The sequence below is a fragment of the Eptatretus burgeri genome, unplaced genomic scaffold (assembly GCF_056783735.1).
Source record: "Eptatretus burgeri isolate ZD-2024b unplaced genomic scaffold, Ebu_testis_v1 Ebu_testis_scaffold_40, whole genome shotgun sequence".
NCBI classification, from domain to species: Eukaryota; Metazoa; Chordata; class Myxini; order Myxiniformes; family Myxinidae; genus Eptatretus; species Eptatretus burgeri.
In genome coordinates, this window is record NW_028221990.1 from 51,060 (window position 1) to 70,320 (window position 19,261).

Genomic DNA, 19,261 nt, shown 5'->3' on the forward strand with positions numbered 1-19,261 from the left:
ATAAATCGTGCTGAATTCTTTCGCCCATTTTTTCAATGATGAAGAATCACTGAAAAATATTATAAGGTCCGGTTCCGGACATCGATCTTCACCAAAAATGAATCTTTTCTTCCATGGAACACATCAAACATGACCACCACGTTTCACACGAATCCGTTCACATCTTTTTGAGATATCCTGCACACAGACAAACAGAAACAGAAAAAAGGGGTGAAAACATAACCTCCTTCATCTTCGATGGTGGAGGTAACAAGAAGACAATGTTGTTGCGAGCAAGATACTTGCAGAATACATGAAATATATTTGACCTTAAAAAAATAGGTGGTTGAATTCAATGATCAAATTTGAAAGTCCTCTTCAAATTTGTTGTGACTCAGATGAAAATTTACAATTTTAGAAATCTCGCCCGGGTTGATGACCTTTGGCCTCGGTTGACATTTTGACCTCAAACAAAAGTCTTCTTCCTTTTGAGAAACTCCACCAAAAGGTGAAGTTTCATGAAGATCGGTTTAAAATTGTGACCTGGATGTGACGAACAGACAAACAAACAGACAAACAGACAGAATTACAAAATTGACTGACCAATTTATTTGAAAAAATTTCGATTTTACAAGTAACAAACAGACAGAGAAAGGAGTGAAAACAAAACTTCAACTTTGTTGGTGAAGGTAACAACAACAGTATTTGTGTTAACAACAAATCAAACTTTGAAATCAAATGAAACTATTAACCAATCATGGAAATCTTCTTTTCTCCAGAGGTAACAACAACCACTGAAACTGCACCGACAACGATCACAGAAACAACACCAACAACGTCAGAACCAACAACAACTCCTCCTCCAACTCCAGGTGAGGAACACCTGGACCAAAAACTGCATATTTTTATTCAAACAGAATATCCAACAAACTTTGATTATGACATGAAAATTATTATGGAACCAACACAAACACTGGAAACAACATTGGAGTCAACGACAGTATCAGAAATACCATTGCCATAACACCACACAAATAAAGCAGAACATCATACGAGCAGCATTCTTTGATGCAGCAACACAAAATCAAAAATGCAAATCTTGTTTTCTCCAGAGGAAACAACAACTGCAACTGCACCACCAACAACCACAGCACCAACACCCAATGAATCAACAACAAGGATTCACACCACAGGGAAGGAAACACCCAAAATAAGAACACAGTTTAATTGGGAAGAAGTAGCACACTTGGTAATGAAATGACAGCGACTGAGAAACCACGAGAATCACCAAACGTCATCAAAGGCAACCACACATCAAACTATACATTTCCCAGGACACAACATGAATCAAGCAACACGTACGAAACGAGAAGTGCATTCAGTGGAGCGCATACCTCCACCACACAATGCCTCATCCACAAGAACATACTGCGTTCAATACATTTTTGATATATGATGGGATATATCGTTTTTGGCCCGATCGCCCAATTGTGAAGAATCACTTTAAAAATCACATAATTCTCCGATGCAGATCCGGAGTAAGAGCTTCACTAAAATCGAATCAATTCGTCTGAGCCACACACCCAACATGTCCACTAAGTTTCGTCCATGTTTGTCCACAACTTTTTGAAATATCCTGAGATATATTGGTTTGGCCCGAACTCTGAATTGTGAAGAATGATTTAAAATCTTCCAGAAATCGTATCCAGAATAGGATCTTCACCAAAATCAAAGCATTTTTGAGGATCACCATTTCACACTGTACACCAAGTTTGATCCGAATCCGTCAAAAACTTCTTGAGATATCATGCCACACATGGTTTTTGGCTCGATCTCTCAATGCTGAAGAATCACAAAAAATGATTGTAATAGAATTCGGATCTCGATCTTCCCCCACATCGAATCAGTTCCTCCTTGTGACACACAGAAGGTTTCCACAAAATTTCATCCAGATCCGTCCACAACTTTTTGAGATATCCTGCACAAAGTCAAAGAGACAAACCAACAAAGGAGAAAGGCAATTGGGAGAGTGCATACATCCATCCTGTAATGCCTGATCCAGGAGATCATTTCTGGCCCAATACATTTTTGAAATATGCGATATGTCGTTTTTGAGCCCGATCTCTCGATGGTGAAGAAAGACTTCAAAAATTCTTGCGTCAGATGAGGACTCAGATCGTCAACATAATCAAAACAATTTGTTGCGGACACCCACCCATTCTGTCCACTAAGTTTCATCCGAGTTTGTCAACATCTTTTTGATAAATCGTGCTGAATTCTTTCGCCCAATCTTTCAATGATGAAGAATCACTGAAAAATATTATAAGGTCCGGTTCCGGACATCGATCTTCACCAAAAATGAATCTTTTCTTCCATGGAACACATCAAACATGACCACCATGTTTCACACGAATCCGTTCACATCTTTTTGAGATATCCTGCACACAGACAAACAGAAACAGACAGAAAGAGGTGAAAACATAACCTCGTTCATCTTCGATGGTGGAGGTAACAAGAAGACAATGTTGTTGCGAGGAAGATACTTGCAGAATACATGAAATATATTTGACCTTAAAAAAATAGGTCGTTGAATTCAATGATCAAATTTGAAACTCCTCTTCAAATTTGTTGTGACTCAGATGAAAATTTACAATTTTAGAAATCTCGCCCGGGTTGATGACCTTTGGCCTCGGTTGACATTTTGACCTCAAACAAAAGTCTTCTTCCTTTTGAGAAACTCCACCAAAAGGTGAAGTTTCATGAAGATCGGTTTTAAATTGTGACCTGGATGTGACGAACAGACAAACAAACAGACAAACAGACAGAATTACAAAATTGACTGACCAATATATTTGAAAAAATTTCGATTTTACAAGTAACAAACAGACAGAGAAAGGAGTGAAAACAAAACTTCAACTTTGTTGGTGAAGGTAACAACAACAGTATTTGTGTTAACAACAAATTAAACTTTGAAATCAAATGAAACTATTAACCAATCATGGAAATCTTCTTTTCTCCAGAGGTAACAACAACCACTGAAACTGCACCGACAACGATCACAGAAACAACACCAACAACGTCAGAACCAACAACAACTCCTCCTCCAACTCCAGGTGAGGAACACCTGGACCAAAAACTGCATATTTTTATTCAAACGGAATATCCAAAACACTTTGATTATGACATGAAAATTATTATGGAACCAACACAAACACTGGAATCAACATTGGAGTCAACGACAGTATCAGTAATACCATTGCCATAACACCACACAAATAAAGCAGAACATCATACGAGCAGCATTCTTTGATGCAGCAACACAAAATCAAAAATGCAAATATTGTTTTCTCCAGAGGAAACAACAACTGCAACTGCACCACCAACAACCCCAGCACCAACACCCAATGAATCAACAACAAGGATTCACAGCACAGGGAAGGAAACACCCAAAATAAGACACAGTTTAATTGGGAAGAAGTAGCACACTTGGTAATGAAATGACAGCGACTGGGAAACCACGAGAATCACCAAACGTCATCAAAGGGAACCACACACACCAAACTATACATTTCCCAGGACACAACATGAATCAAGCAACACGTACGAAACGAGAAGTGCATTCAGTGGAGCACATACCTCCACCACACAATGCCTCATCCACAAGAACATACTGCGTTCAATACATTTTTGATATATGATGGGATATATCGTTTTTGGCCCGATCGCCCAATTGTGAAGAATCACTTTAAAAATCACATAATTCTCCGATGCAGATCCGGAGTAAGAGCTTCACTAAAATCGAATCAATTCGTCTGAGCCACAAACCCAACATGTCCACTAAGTTTCGTCCATGTTTGTCCACAACTTTTTGAAATATCCTGAGATATATCGGTTTGGCCCGAACTCTGAATTGTGAAGAATGATTTAAAATCTTCCAGAAATCGTATCCAGAATAGGATCTTCACCAAAATCAAAGCATTTTTTGAGGATCACCATTTCACACTGTACACCAAGTTTGATCCGAATCCGTCAAAAACTTCTTGAGATATCATGCCACACATGGTTTTTGGCTCGATCTCTCAATGCTGAAGAATCACAAAAAATGATTGTAGTCGAATTCGGATCTCGATCTTCCCCCACATCGAATCAGTTCCTCCTTGTGACACACAGAAGGTTTCCACAAAATTTCATCTACATCCGTCCACAACTTTTTGAGATATCCTGCACAAAGTCAAACAGACAAACAAACAAAGGAGAAGGGCAATTGGGAGAGTGCATACATCCATCCTGTAATGCCTGATCCAGGAGATCATTTTTGGCCCAATACATTTTTGAAATATGCAAAATGTCGTTTTTGAGCCCGATCTCTCGATGGTGAAGAATGACTTCAAAAATTCTTGCGTCGGATGAGGACTCAGATCGTCAACATAATCAAAACAATTTGTTGCGGACACCCACCCATTCTGTCCACTAAGTTTCATCCGAGTTTGTCAACATCTTTTTGATAAATCGTGCTGAATTCTTTCGCCCAATCTTTCAATGATGAAGAATCACTGAAAAATATTATAAGGTCCGGTTCCGGACATCGATCTTCACCAAAAATGATTCTTTTCTTCCATGGAACACATCAAACATGACCACCATGTTTCACACGAATCCGTTCACATCTTTTTGAGATATCCTGCACACAGACAAACAGAAACAGACAGAAAGAGGTGAAAACATAACCTCCTTCATCTTCGATGGTGGAGGTAACAAGAAGACAATGTTGTTGCGAGGAAGATACTTGCAGAATACATGAAATATATTTGACCTTAAAAAAATAGGTGGTTGAATTCAATGATCAAATTTGAAAGTCCTCTTCAAATTTGTTGTGACTCAGATGAAAATTTACAATTTTAGAAATCTCGCCCGGGTTGATGACCTTTGGCCTCGGTTGACATTTTGACCTCAAACAAAAGTCTTCTTCCTTTTGAGAAACTCCACCAAAAGGTGAAGTTTCATGAAGATCGGTTTAAAATTGTGACCTGGATGTGACGAACAGACAAACAAACAGACAAACAGACAGAATTACAAAATTGACTGACCAATATATTTGAAAAAATTTCGATTTTACAAGTAACAAACAGACAGAGAAAGGAGTGAAAACAAAACTTCAACTTTGTTGGTGAAGGTAACAACAACAGTATTTGTGTTATCAACAAATCAAACTTTGAAATCAAATGAAACTATTAACCAATCATGGAAATCTTCTTTTCTCCAGAGGTAACAACAACCACTGAAACTGCACCGACAACGATCACAGAAACAACACCAACAACGTCAGAACCAACAACAACTCCTCCTCCAACTCCAGGTGAGGAACACCTGGACCAAAAACTGCATATTTTTATTCAAACGGAATATCCAACACACTTTGATTATGACATGAAAATTATTATGGAACCAACACAAACACTGGAAACAACATTGGAGTCAACGACAGTATCAGTAATACCATTGCCATAACACCACACAAATAAAGCAGAACATCATACGAGCAGCATTCTTTGATGCAGCAACACAAAATCAAAAATGCAAATCTTGTTTTCTCCAGAGGAAACAACAACTGCAACTGCACCACCAACAACCACAGCACCAACACCCAATGAATCAAGAACAAGGATTCACACCACAGGGAAGGAAACACCCAAAATAAGAACACAGTTTAATTGGGAAGAAGTGGCACACTTGGTAATAAAATGACAGCGACTGAGAAACCACGAGAATCACCAAACGTCATCAAAGGGAACCACACACACCAAACTATACATTTCCCAGGACACAACATGAATCAAGCAACACGTACGAAACGAGAAGTGCATTCAGTGGAGCGCATACCTCCACCACACAATGCCTCATCCACAAGAACATACTGCGTTCAATACATTTTTGATATATGATGGGATATATCGTTTTTTGCCCGATCGCCCAATTGTGAAGAATCACTTTAAAAATCACATAATTCTCCGATGCAGATCCGGAGTAAGAGCTTCACTAAAATCGAATCAATTCGTCTGAGCCACACACCCAACATGTCCAATAAGTTTCGTCCGTGTTTGTCCACAACTTTTTGAAATATCCTGAGATATATCGGTTTGGCCCGAACTCTGAATTGTGAAGAATGATTTAAAATCTTCCAGAAATCGTATCCAGAATAGGATCTTCACCAAAATCAAAGCATTATTTGAGGATCACCATTTCACACTGTACACCAAGTTTGATCCGAATCCGTCAAAAACTTCTTGAGATATCATGCCACACATGGTTTTTGGCTCGATCTCTCAATGCTGAAGAATCACAAAAAATGATTGTAGTCGAATTCGGATCTCGATCTTCCCCCACATCGAATCAGTTCCTCCTTGTGACACGAAGAAGGTTTCCACAAAATTTCATCCAGATCCGTCCACAACTTTTTGAGATATCCTGCACAAAGTCAAACAGACAAACAAACAAAGTAGAAGGGCAATTGGGAGAGTGCATACATCCATCCTGTAATGCCTGATCCAGGAGATCATTTCTGGCCCAATACATTTTTGAAATATGCAAAATGTCGTTTTTGAGCCCGATCTCTCGATGGTGAAGAATGACTTCAAAAATTCTTGCGTCGGATGAGGACTCAGATCGTCAACATAATCAAAACAATTTTGTTGCGGACACCCACCCATTCTGTCCACTAAGTTTCATCCGAGTTTGTCAACATCTTTTTGATAAATCGTGCTGAATTCTTTCGCCCAATCTTTCAATGATGAAGAATCACTGAAAAATATTATAAGGTACGGTTCCGGACATCGATCTTCACCAAAAATGAATCTTTTCTTCCATGGAACACATCAAACATGACCACCATGTTTCACACGAATCCGTTCACATCTTTTTGAGATATCCTGCACACAGACAAACAGAAACAGACAGAAAGGGGTGAAAACATAACCTCCTTCATCTTCGATGGTGGAGGTAACAAGAAGACAATGTTTTTTGCGAGCAAGATACTTGCAGAATACATGAAATATATTTGACCTTAAAAAAATAGGTGGTTGAATTCAATGATCAAATTTGAAAGTCCTCTTCAAATTTGTTGTGACTCAGATGAAAATTTACAATTTTAGAAATCTCGCCCGGGTTGATGACCTTTGGCCTCGGTTGACATTTTGACCTCAAACAAGTGTCTTCTTCCTTTTGAGAAACTCCACCAAAAGGTGAAGTTTCATGAAGATCGGTTTAAAATTGTGACCTGGATGTGACGAACAGACAAACAAACAGACAAACAGACAGAATTACAAAATTGACTGACCAATATATTTGAAAAAAATTCGATTTTACAAGTAACAAACAGACAGAGAAAGGAGTGAAAACAAAACTTCAACTTTGTTGGTGAAGGTAACAACAACAGTATTTGTGTTAACAACAAATCAAACTTTGACATCAAATGAAACTATTAACCAATCATGGAAATCTTCTTTTCTCCAGAGGTAACAACAACCACTGAAACTGCACCGACAACGATCACAGAAACAACAACAATAACGTCAGAACCAACAACAACTCCTCCTCCAACTCCAGGTGAGGAACACCTGGACCAAAAACTGCATATTTTTATTCAAACGGAATATCCAACACACTTTGATTATGACATGAAAATTATTATGGAACCAACACAAACACTGGAAACAACATTGGAGTCAACGACAGTATCAGTAATACCATTGCCATAACACCACACAAATAAAGCAGAACATCATACGAGCAGCATTCTTTGATGCAGCAACACAAAATCAAAAATGCAAATCTTGTTTTCTCTAGAGGAAACAACAACAACTTCAGCTGCACCACCAACAATCATAGCACCAACACCCAAAGAATCAACAAGGATTCACACCACAGGGAAGGAAACACCCAAAAGAAGAACACAGTTTAATTGGGAAGAAGTAGCACACTTGGTAATGAAATGACAGCGACTGGGAAACCATGAGAAACAACAAACTTCATCAAAGGGAACCACACACACCAAACTATACATTTCCCAGGACACAACATGAATCAAGCAACACATCCTAAACGGGAAGGGCATTCAGTGAAGCGCATACCTCCACCACACAATGGCTCATCCAGAAGAAAATGCGGGGTTCAAAACATTTTTGAAATATGATGGGATATATCGTTGTTGTCCCGATCGCCCAATGGTGAACAATCACTTTCAAAATCAAATAAATTTCCGATGCAGATCCGGAGTAAGAGCTTCACCAAAATCGAATCAATTCGTCTGAGCCACACACCCAACATGCCCACTAAGTTTCATCCATATTTATCCACAACTTTTTGAAATATCATGACATATATGTCGGTTTGGCCTGAACTCTGAATGGTGAAGAATGACTTTAAAATATTCTAGAAATCGGATCTTCACCAAAATCAAATCATTTTTTGATGGTCACCATTTCACACTGTCCAGCAAGCTTCATCCGAATCCATCCACAACTTCTTGAGATATCATGCCACACATGGTTTTTGGATCGATCTCTCAATGGTGAAGAATCACTCAAAAAATGATTGCAGTCGGATTCGGAACTCGATCTTCCCCAACATCGAAGAATTTCCTCCGTGTGACACACAGAAGCTGTACACAAAATTTAATCTAGATCCATCCACAAGTTTTTGAGATATCCTGTACAAAGTCAAACAGACAAACAATCAAAGGAGAAGTGCAATTGAGAGAGTGCATCCATCCACCCTGTTATGCCTGATGCTGGAGATCATATCTGGCCCAATACATTTTTGAAATATGCTATATGTCGTTTTTGAGCCCGATCTCTCAATGGTGAAGAATTACTCAAAAAATTCTTGTCGGCGGATGAGGACTCAGATCGTCAACAAAATCCAAACAATTTGTCCGGGACACACACCCATTCTGTCCACCAAGTTACATCCGGGTTCGTCAACATCTTTTTGATATATCGTGCTGAATTGCTTCGCCCAATCATTCAATGATGAAGAATCACTGAAAAATATTATCAGGTCTGGTTCCGGACATGGATCTTCACCAACAATGAATCATTTCTTCCATGTAACACACCAAACATAATCACCATGTTTCATACGAATCCGTCGACATCTTTTTGAGATATCCTGCACACAGACAAACCGAGAAACAGACAGAAAGGGGTGAAAACATAACCTCCTTCATCTTCGATGGTGGAGGTAACAAGAAGACGATGTTGCGAGCATGATACTTGCAGAATACATGAAATATATTTGACCTTAAAAAATAGGTCGTTGAATTCAATGATCAAATTTGAAACTCCTCTTCAAATTTGTTGTGAATCAGATGAAAATTTACAATATTAGAAATCTCGCCCGAGTTGATGACCTTTGGCCTCGGTTGACATTTTGACCTCAATCAAAAGCCTTCTTCCTTTTGAGAAACTCCACCAAATGGTGAAGTTTCATGAAGATCAGTTGAAAATTGTGACCTGGATGTGACGAACAGACAAACAGACAAGCAAACAGAATAACAGACAAGCAAACAGAATAACAAAATTGACTGACCAATATATTTGAAAATTCTTCGATTTTACAAGTAACAAACAGACAGAGAAAGGATTGAAAACAAAACTTCAACTTTGTTGGTGGAGGTAACAACTACATTATTTGTGTTAACAACAAATCAAACCTTGAAATCAAATGAAACTATAAACCAATTATGGAAATCTTCTTTTCTCCAGAGGAAACAACCACTGAAACTGTACCGACAATGATCACAGAAACAACACCAACACCCTCAGAACCAACAACAACTCCTCCAACTTCAGGTGAGGAACACCTGGACCAAAAACTGCATATTTTAATTCAAATGGAATATCCAATACACTTTGATTATGACATTAGAATGATTATGGAATGTATATATGTATATATATATATATATATATATATATATATATATATATATATATATATATATATATATATATATATATATATATATATATATATATATATATATATATATATATATATATATATATATATATATACATACATATAGATATTCAAGCCGGTAGGCGACATGGGTGGTCGCTTTATAATTGCATACTAGAGATACAATTTTGACGGATCGGGCTGAAAATTTTTGACAAAGAGGTTGATGATAGTTCGCATAAAATCGCGGAAGCCATTTTTGATTTTCTAAAAACTTGTTTTCTTCGGATTAAAAAAAAATTCAAAGTCCCGCTGCTTGGTAACGGTGGTGTCCACAGCAACTGTGCTCAAATGTATACAACTAGATCCGGGTATGAACCTACCAGTCAAGTTTCATCAAAATCGGTTGACTCCTCTGGCCTCCAGAGCTGTCCATTACATACATACAGACAGACGGAAAACCTTTGAATAATGGTAGTCTTGCGACCACCCAATACATACTGTATTTGATGAATCACCCAATACATACTGCATTTACTGAATCACCCAATACATACTGTATTTGATGAATCACCCAATACATACTGTATTTGATGAATCACCCAATACATACTGTATTTGATGAATCACCCAATACATACTGTATTTGATGAATCACCCAATACATACTGCATTTACTGAATCACCCAATACATACTGTATTTGATGAATCACCCAATACATACTGCATTCACTGAATCACCCAATACATACTGCATTTGATGAATCAGCCAATACATACTGCATTTGATGAATCAGCCAATACATACTGCATTTACTGAATCACCCAATACATACTGCATTTGATGAATCAGCCAATACATACTGCATTTACTGAATCCAAAATAATGTTCTTCACGGTGTAAATAGTTTCAATTCGTTTGTAAAATTTGTTTTCATTTTGTGGAATTTCGCTGGACTCACATTTGTTTGTTCCACTTGAACATTTAGTGACAACAACACCACCTATCCTTTCCACGAAACTCTCAACAATCTCAACTACGACACTCTCAACAACAATCCCCATGTCCTCCATGACCACTCCAACGGTCATTACGAGAGGTAAAGGAACCTGCATTTGTCTTGTTCTGTTGAGATTTTTTTGTCGGTTCAAACTGGCATCTTAAAGCCGAAACATTGAATGATCATGATCCACTTTTATAAATCTGATTTGATGATGACTGGATTAATGTTCACATATTGACATTTTTAGTGATAACAGAGCGAGAGAGCAATTTAATTTGCTTTTGTTGACATAAGCGTATCTTAATTAATTATGTGTTCTCAACAGTATTCTGGCTTTGGTATTAACAATAAAAAGAATCCAAGCAACAACAGCAAGGAAATTTACAAGATATAATTTTGTTTTCTCTTCGTGCAACTCGTGCACCGCCTCCTGAAGGGAGTGGCAGAACCGGTCATTGTATTATCCTCTCTGGGACATATATATGTATATGTGGATTACATGAGATCGAGGATTTGTTCAATTCGTCTGCGGAGGGGGGTGGGGGGGGGGGTGTGTGCAATAAAATAATGACTGTTTTTACACACATTTTTTTTTTTTTGCCTTTTTCTTTTGGCTTTTTCTTGAGGAAATACTTCATGGCCAGATGCCCTTCCTGACGCCAACCCTGGTCGCCTTTTACGACACTCAGGGATATGGTACACCTATTCTTCCTGGGGCATACACCAGGACCAGTACACTGGTACTCATTTTGCCGAACTCGAAGGATGGCAGGCTGAGTCAACCCCCTGGTGTTAATTCAGCAGCCAACGGAGCTTAAACTCAGAACCCTAGAATCCCAAGCCACCACCCGAACCACTAAGCCAGCACCAGGCTTGGGGTGGGGGGAGGGGGTGCAATGAGAAGCACATAATGCCTCAAGTTCATCAGGTTTCCTCCTTTTCAGTGTCATGTGAAACAACAGTTTCGACTTTTTCGAAAGCTTATCAGATGTGGTTGTGGTTTCATGTTTTTTTTGGCCTCCAGGAGGGGTGTCACACAAAATGCCATGAAAATCTATTTATACACGTCATCACAGCATTTGTCCAATGGCTAAACACCCCTTGGGAAACGGGGATATTATTCCTTTTAATATTGTATTGTAATAGCATCGATATGATGCAAATGTCATTGTTGTTATTCCTTTTGTGATTGGAAGCGGCCTTGAAAATACTCCATGAAGAGCACTCCGTCTGGCTTCGTTCGGATTTAGCCCTCCACAGAAAAAAACACTCTTGAAGGGGAACATTTAGACGCTGCAACTGCCGCCGTGGAACCATTCGTCCTCCCACCAAGAACGTTTGTGTGTGAAAAGTAACGACCGAATGTATCCCAGTCAGGCAGACAGACAAACGGGCACAAAATTTTGCATTTTTGATTTGATAACATTTCAAGCCACAGATCTTTTAAAGCAGGTGAAAGCTTTCAACTGTTTTTCTTTGAACGGTTCTTGGCAGTTTTTCCATTCTGTTCTTCTCATTGATGATCATCTATTACAAAATTAAACTTCGATGGTTTTTACATCACAGAGTTTGTATTGCAGTGCAAAGATTGCTAATTCGGTTTGTTACAAGAGAAGGCAGATAATGCAAGTCAACTGGTTGATTAATTTCCAAAAATTGATTCCCTTTTGAACGTAGAATGCACGGGATGGGGAGATCCTCACTACACCAGCTTTGATGGAAAGAAATTTAATTTCCAAGGAACCTCCACATATGTAATGCTACAGGTAAGGTGAAGTGAGCTTGTTCAAAGAAGAGTGCAGATATTTATGATGTAAAATGACAAAGATTTTCATGAAAAACAGCAATATATTTTTGTAAATGCTTGAGAAGTTGATGAATAATTGGTGAAAACCACATCACAGACTGACAATTATAAAAATATGTATCTTTGTTCAGCTTTGCAATGAAACGAATTGGCGGGTGTTGGTAAAGAATGAGCATCGCAATGGGAAGACCAAGGTTTCCTACACCCGGGAAGTGCTCACGCAAGTGTATGGAAAGGAAGTACAGTTTTTCGGAAGCAAGCGGTTCAAGGTATTTTGTTCACAATCACATCAACATAATCAGTTTTACCTTTATTGCATTTGTTCTTTTTTTCTGATTTGTACATTGTTGGTTTGCCCGAAAACTAACTGGATTTAATTTCTTGCAGCTGGATGGGGTTCTTAAAAACATGCCATACAAATTCTCCAATGGATCAGACTCATTCCATGTGCTCCATTGGGGTCGCTACCGTTACCTGATTACTGACTTTGGCCTCGAGGTGTTGTACGACGGTCATCATAATGTGCGAGTGCGTCTACCAAACACCTTCTCTGAGAAGGTCTGCGGCCTCTGTGGAAACATGGACAGCCAGACCAGTAACGACTTCAGAATGAAGAATGGCACGTTGACGGACAATGCGGCACATTTTGGGAACAGCTGGAAGATTGGTGATGAAAACAATGAGTATGTTGGTCTTCATTGCCTTTTTACTTTCATTAAATAAATACCTCACGACATCTTGTTTGCCATTTGTCGTGTGTTGCACTTTTTGATTGATATTATTTCATGAAGATCACAAAAACCTCAAATGAACACATCTTCAATCAATTGCGAATTTTTTTTTGACCGAACTCACAGAGATGTTGATGATGATGGCACAATCCCTGAGCTGAATGCAACGTTGAATGAGACAGCAAGAAGGAACGAATCTTGTGGGATGTTGCTCCTGAAGGATGGCCCTTTTGCTGCTTGCCATAGCAAGTTCGACCCACGCGTTTTCTTGGAGGACTGCGTGTTTGAATATGTTGTCCGTGATATGGTGAAGGAAGCGCTGTGTGAAGCTTTGGAGTCATACTTTGTCACCTGCTCAGCTGATGGAGTGCAAATGCAAACATGGAGGAAACCAGATCTTTGTCGTAAGATGGCGTTAACATTTTGGGATTGTCATTTTCTTTTTACAAATAACAACAGCAAATATAGCATGTGTGTGTTATTGATTAATTATTATAATTCTAATGACAGACGTTTTTATGACCAGGATTTCCTTTTCTTATCTCTCAGCTCTACAATGCCCATCAAATAGCTCTTACACAATGTGCGTTCCCGACACTGTTGCAACTTGTTCCAACTCTGAAATGAAAGAATTACAACAGAACACTTGCGTTGAGGGTTGTGAATGTGATGCTGGCCTTGTTTGGGATGTGGATCGTTGTATCACGGAAGTGGAATGTGGATGTATGCAGGACAACAGTTATTACAATGTGAGTATCGGGACAAATGAATAAAAACCCTCCACTGGAGAGTCACACAACAATGAATCGTGAATGTTTTGTTTTTGCGATCATGTTGTTTGCAACTTTGGATTGTCATGAAATTGTATCGGCAAGGATGACACTGAGGATTTCTCCACAGTTCAATGAGTCCTTCATTACTGAGGGTTGCAGTCAACAGTGCACCTGCCAAACCGGTGGAAATATCAGCTGTGTATCTTTCACGTGTGACTTGAACGTCAATCACTGCAAAGTGAAAGAAGATGGAATCTTGGGCTGTGTTCCAATAGGTAAGATTTAAGCAAAGGGAAGTGGCATCTGCTTTGAGAGGAAACATTTCTTTTCACTTTTTCTTCCATCCTCTCCCTGAGCAGAAACAATCCTCTCCTCTTGCAAATAATTTAATTTGTTTGTATAATATATGTGAAAGTAAAACTCAATCATGATGGCAATTGTTGGAAATGTAAAACATTCCTCATGGACTCGGATTTTCTTCTCTCTTTCAACGATTGAATTGAAAGTTTCTTCATTGAATGGAATATCTTGCTCGAATTCATGAACTGGTTGTCAGTAATCAACTCTAAGGTTTGTCTTTATTATACGTATTTCCTTCATGGTGACGTTTTCATTGTTGATGTTCAAACAAATGTCTGCAGCTTCTCACTATTTTCACATATCATTGTGTTGCTTTGGTCTGTTGCAAATGATGGAAGATATTTTCGTCTTTTTGTTTCAATCACAATTCTCAAGGGACTGCGTTTTCACCAGAACTCATATGTGATCCACACTGCTTGCTTGCATCATGCTTTTCATCATTTGAATATGTTTGTGTGTTTGTGAAACAAAACCCTCTTGTGACTATTCCTGACATTTTGCTCGCTTTCTTTGGAAAAAGATTGCAGCAAGTGAGGTTAGCGCGTCGCTTCGATTGAAGTTGTGGGAAAATTTGCCTGCACTTAAAAATATTTACCAGATCCTTTAAGCTTCTTTGTCCCAATTGTGGAGGAATAGAGGGAATGCAGATCAACTGTAAAGCACATCAAATTCCACTGCCCGACTTAACACTACTTAACACAAACAAAGGGGTGAGGTGTAAGATCACATCACAAAAGTGAGAATAATATAATAAGTAAAGAGATGCAACATTGCTGTGCTGTTTGTTGTTCACCTGGTTGTGTGTAACTTATATTTTGCCATTTGCTTATTCCATTTTTTTTATTGCCTTTCTTCTTCATGTGAAAGTTTTTTTTTCATGTCATGTTTTACACATCATGTGTGCATAAGGTCCTCCGTGAGAGTCAACAACAATGGGTTCATGACTATTTACCCCATTTTTCAGGTGGTTGTTCAAATGTTGGCATTCCTCCATTTGGCTCTGTCCATGGTGTCAGCTTCCTGGAGACCCAAACATTCTGTATCTTTCTCGACTTTTTCAATCCATGTGTTTTTTGGATGTTCTGTCGATTTTCTTCCTTTAATCACGATCATTACTCCTTTCTTTGTAATCTCATCTTCTCACATTCATTGCACATGACCACAACAGTTGCATCATCCATTCTGAAGCTCTTCTTCATCAGCATTGATATTTAATCTCTTCCTCATTTCTGAGCTGTTCTTTCTTTCAGAGACAATCCATTTGTCCATCGTATTATTGTAATTTCTGCCCTTTCCATTAGTTTTGCCATCTTTCATCTGCATTGCCCATGTTTCTCCTCCACGCATCAATCTTTTCCACAAAACTCTCAACAATGGAAATCCTGACAGAGCAGTGTGATGCAGCCTTTATTAACTCAAACCTTTGCAGAGAATGGAATTTTTGTGTGCTTCATCCTCCCACATAATTTTCACCATTTATTCTCGTCTGATGTTATCTCCATTTCATGACTAATTTACAGACGGATAGCCGGATGGACAACCTGAAAACATAACGCCTCCGGCTTTCAGCGAGGGAGGCATAAAAATGCATTTTACAAATTTCACGTTTCACCTGCAATTATTCGTGCAGTTCCTCATGAGCTGTAATCATGAGTGAACTGGCAATAACAGGGAATCTTCTGTACTTTCTTTGCAATATCACAAGGAATTTTGTGAGCAAAAATATTTCATGAAGTTCTAAACTTCACTTTTAATATTGCGCAGATTTGGAAATTGATCATCAAAATATGATTTAACCAAAAACAGTGCTCTTGATATAAAATATAATCAGTGTTTCAGAGCATTAACAGAACGATTGCATTTACTGAATCCAAAATAATGTTCTTCATGGTGTACATGGTGTCAATTCGTTCAGGAAATTTGTTTTCATTTGGTGGAGTTTCACTGGACTCACATTTGTTTCTTCTTGTTGAACATTTAGTGACAACAACATCACCTATCCTTTCCACGAAACTCTCAACAATCCCAACTCCGACACTCCCAACAACAATCCCAACTCCGACACCCTCAACAATCCCAACTCCGACACTCTCAACAACAATCCCCATGTCCTCCATGACCACTCCAACGGTCATTACGAGAGGTAAAGGAACCTGCATTTGTCTTGTTCTGTTGAGATTTTTTTGTCGGTTCAAACTGGCATCTTAAAGCCGAAACATTGAATGATCATGATCCACTTTTATAAATCTGATTTGATGATGACTGGATTAATGTTCACATATTGACATTTTTAGTGATAACAGAGCGAGAGAGCAATTTAATTTGCTTTTGTAACATTAGCGTATCTTAATTAATTATGTGTTCTGAACAGTATTCTGGCTTTGGAATTGATAATAGAAAGAATCCGAGCAACAACAGCAAGGAAATTTACGAGATATAATTTTGTTTTCTCTTCGTGCAACTCGTGCACCGCCTCCTGAAGGGAGTGGCAGAACCGGTCATTGTATTATCCTCTCTGGGACATATATATGTATATGTGGATTACATGAGATCGAGGATTTGTTCAATTCGTCTGCGGAGGGGGTGGGGGGGTCGGGTGTGCAATAAAATAATGACTGTTTTTACACACATTTTTTTTTTTGGCTTTTTCTTTTGGCTTTTTCTTGAGGAAATACTTCATGGCCAGATGCCCTTCCTGACGCCAACCCTGGTCGCCTTTTACGACACTCAGGGATATGGTACACCTATTCTTACTGGGGCATACACCAGGACCAGTACACTGGTACTCATTTTGCCGAACTCGAAGGATGGCAGGCTGAGTCAACCCCCTGGTGTTAATTCAGCAGCCAACGGAGCTTAAACTCAGAACCCTAGAATCCCAAGCCACCACCCGAACCACTAAGCCAGCACCAGGCTTGGGGTGTGGGTTGCAATGAGAAGCACATAATGCCTCAAGTTCATCAGGTTTCCTCCTTTTCAGTTTCATGTGAAACAACAGTTTCGACTTTTTCGAAAGCTTATCAGATGTGGTTGTGGTTTCATGTTTTTTGGCCTCCAGGAGGGGTGTCACACAAAATGCCATGAAAATCTATTTATACACGTCATCACAGCATTTGTCCAATGGCTAAACACCCCTTGGGAAACGGGGATATTATTCCTTTTAATATTGTATTGTAATAGCATCGATATGATGCGAATGTCATTGTTGTTATTCCTTTTGTGATTGGAAGCGGCCTTGAAAATACTCCATGAAGAGCACTCCGTCTGGCTTCGTTCGGATTTAGCCCTCCACAGAAAAAAACACTCTTGAAGGGGAACATTTAGACGCTGCAACTGCCGTCGTGGAACCATTCGTCCTCCCACCAAGAACGTTTGTGTGTGAAAAGTAACGACCGAATGTATCCCAGTCAGGCAGACAGACAAACGGGCACAAAATTTTGCATTTTTGATTTGATAACATTTCAAGCCACAGATCTTTCCAAGCAGGTGAAAGCTTTCAACTGTTTTTCTTTGAACGGTTCTTGGCAGTTTTTCCATTCTGTTCTTCTCATTGATGATCATCTATTACAAAATTAAACTTCGATGGTTTTTACATCACAGAGTTTGTATTGCAGTGCAAAGATTGCTAATTCGGTTTGTTACAAGAGAAGGCAGATAATGCAAGTCAACTGGTTGATTAATTTCCAATAATTGATTCCCTTTTGAACGTAGAATGCACGGGATGGGGAGATCCTCACTACACCAGCTTTGATGGAAAGAAATTTAATTTCCAAGGAACCTCCACATATGTAATGCTACAGGTAAGGTGAAGTGAGCTTGTTCAAAGAAGAGTGCAGATATTTATGATGTAAAATGACAAAGATTTTCATGAAAAACAGCAATATATTTTTGTAAATGCTTGAGAAGTTGATGAATAATTGGTGAAAACCACATCACAGACTAACAATTATAAAAATATGTATCTTTGTTCAGCTTTGCAATGAAACGAATTGGCGGGTGTTGGTAAAGAATGAGCATCGCAATGGGAAGACCAAGGTTTCCTACACCCGGGAAGTGCTCACGCAAGTGTATGGAAAGGAAGTACAGTTTTTCGGAAGCAAGCGGTTCAAGGTATTTTGTTCACAATCACATCAACATAATCAGTTTTACCTTTATTGCATTTGTTCTTTTTTTCTGATTTGTACATTGTTGGTTTGCCCGAAAACTAACTGGATTTAATTTCTTGCAGCTGGATGGGGTTCTTAAAAACATGCCATACAAATTCTCCAATGGATCAGACTCATTCCATGTGCTCCATTGGGGTCGCTACCGTTACCTGATTACTGACTTTGGCCTTGAGGTGTTGTACGACGGTCATCATAACGTGCGAGTGCGTCTACCAAACACCTTCTCTGAGAAGGTCTGCGGCCTCTGTGGAAACATGGACAGCCAGACCAGTAACGACTTCAGAATGAAGAATGGCACGTTGACGGACAATGCGGCACATTTTGGGAACAGCTGGAAGATTGGTGATGAAAACAATGAGTATGTTGGTCTCCATTGCCTTTTTACTTTCATTAAATAAATACCTCACGACATCTTGTTTGCCATTTGTCGTGTGTTGCACTTTTTGATTGATATTATTTCATGAAGATCAAAAAACCTCAAAT

At 38.9% G+C, this 19,261-nt stretch overlaps 1 protein-coding gene across 1 annotated transcript in view; it reads left to right on the top strand.

The window, feature by feature from the left end:
- Window positions 1-9,718: 9,718 nt before the first annotated feature.
- LOC147007715 (IgGFc-binding protein-like) overlaps window positions 9,719-19,261 on the top strand; it is a gene marked incomplete at its 3' end in the record, with an annotated part of 83,997 nt that continues 74,454 nt past the window's right edge. Inside the window, 12 exon segments of the mRNA XM_085866546.1 lie at window positions 9,719-9,827; window positions 10,927-11,037; window positions 12,619-12,707; window positions 12,880-13,017; window positions 13,136-13,431; window positions 13,606-13,883; window positions 14,029-14,228; window positions 14,380-14,527; window positions 16,594-16,755; window positions 18,324-18,412; window positions 18,585-18,722; window positions 18,841-19,136. Coding sequence (XP_085722672.1) covers window positions 9,719-9,827; window positions 10,927-11,037; window positions 12,619-12,707; window positions 12,880-13,017; window positions 13,136-13,431; window positions 13,606-13,883; window positions 14,029-14,228; window positions 14,380-14,527; window positions 16,594-16,755; window positions 18,324-18,412; window positions 18,585-18,722; window positions 18,841-19,136 — 2,054 coding nt within the window.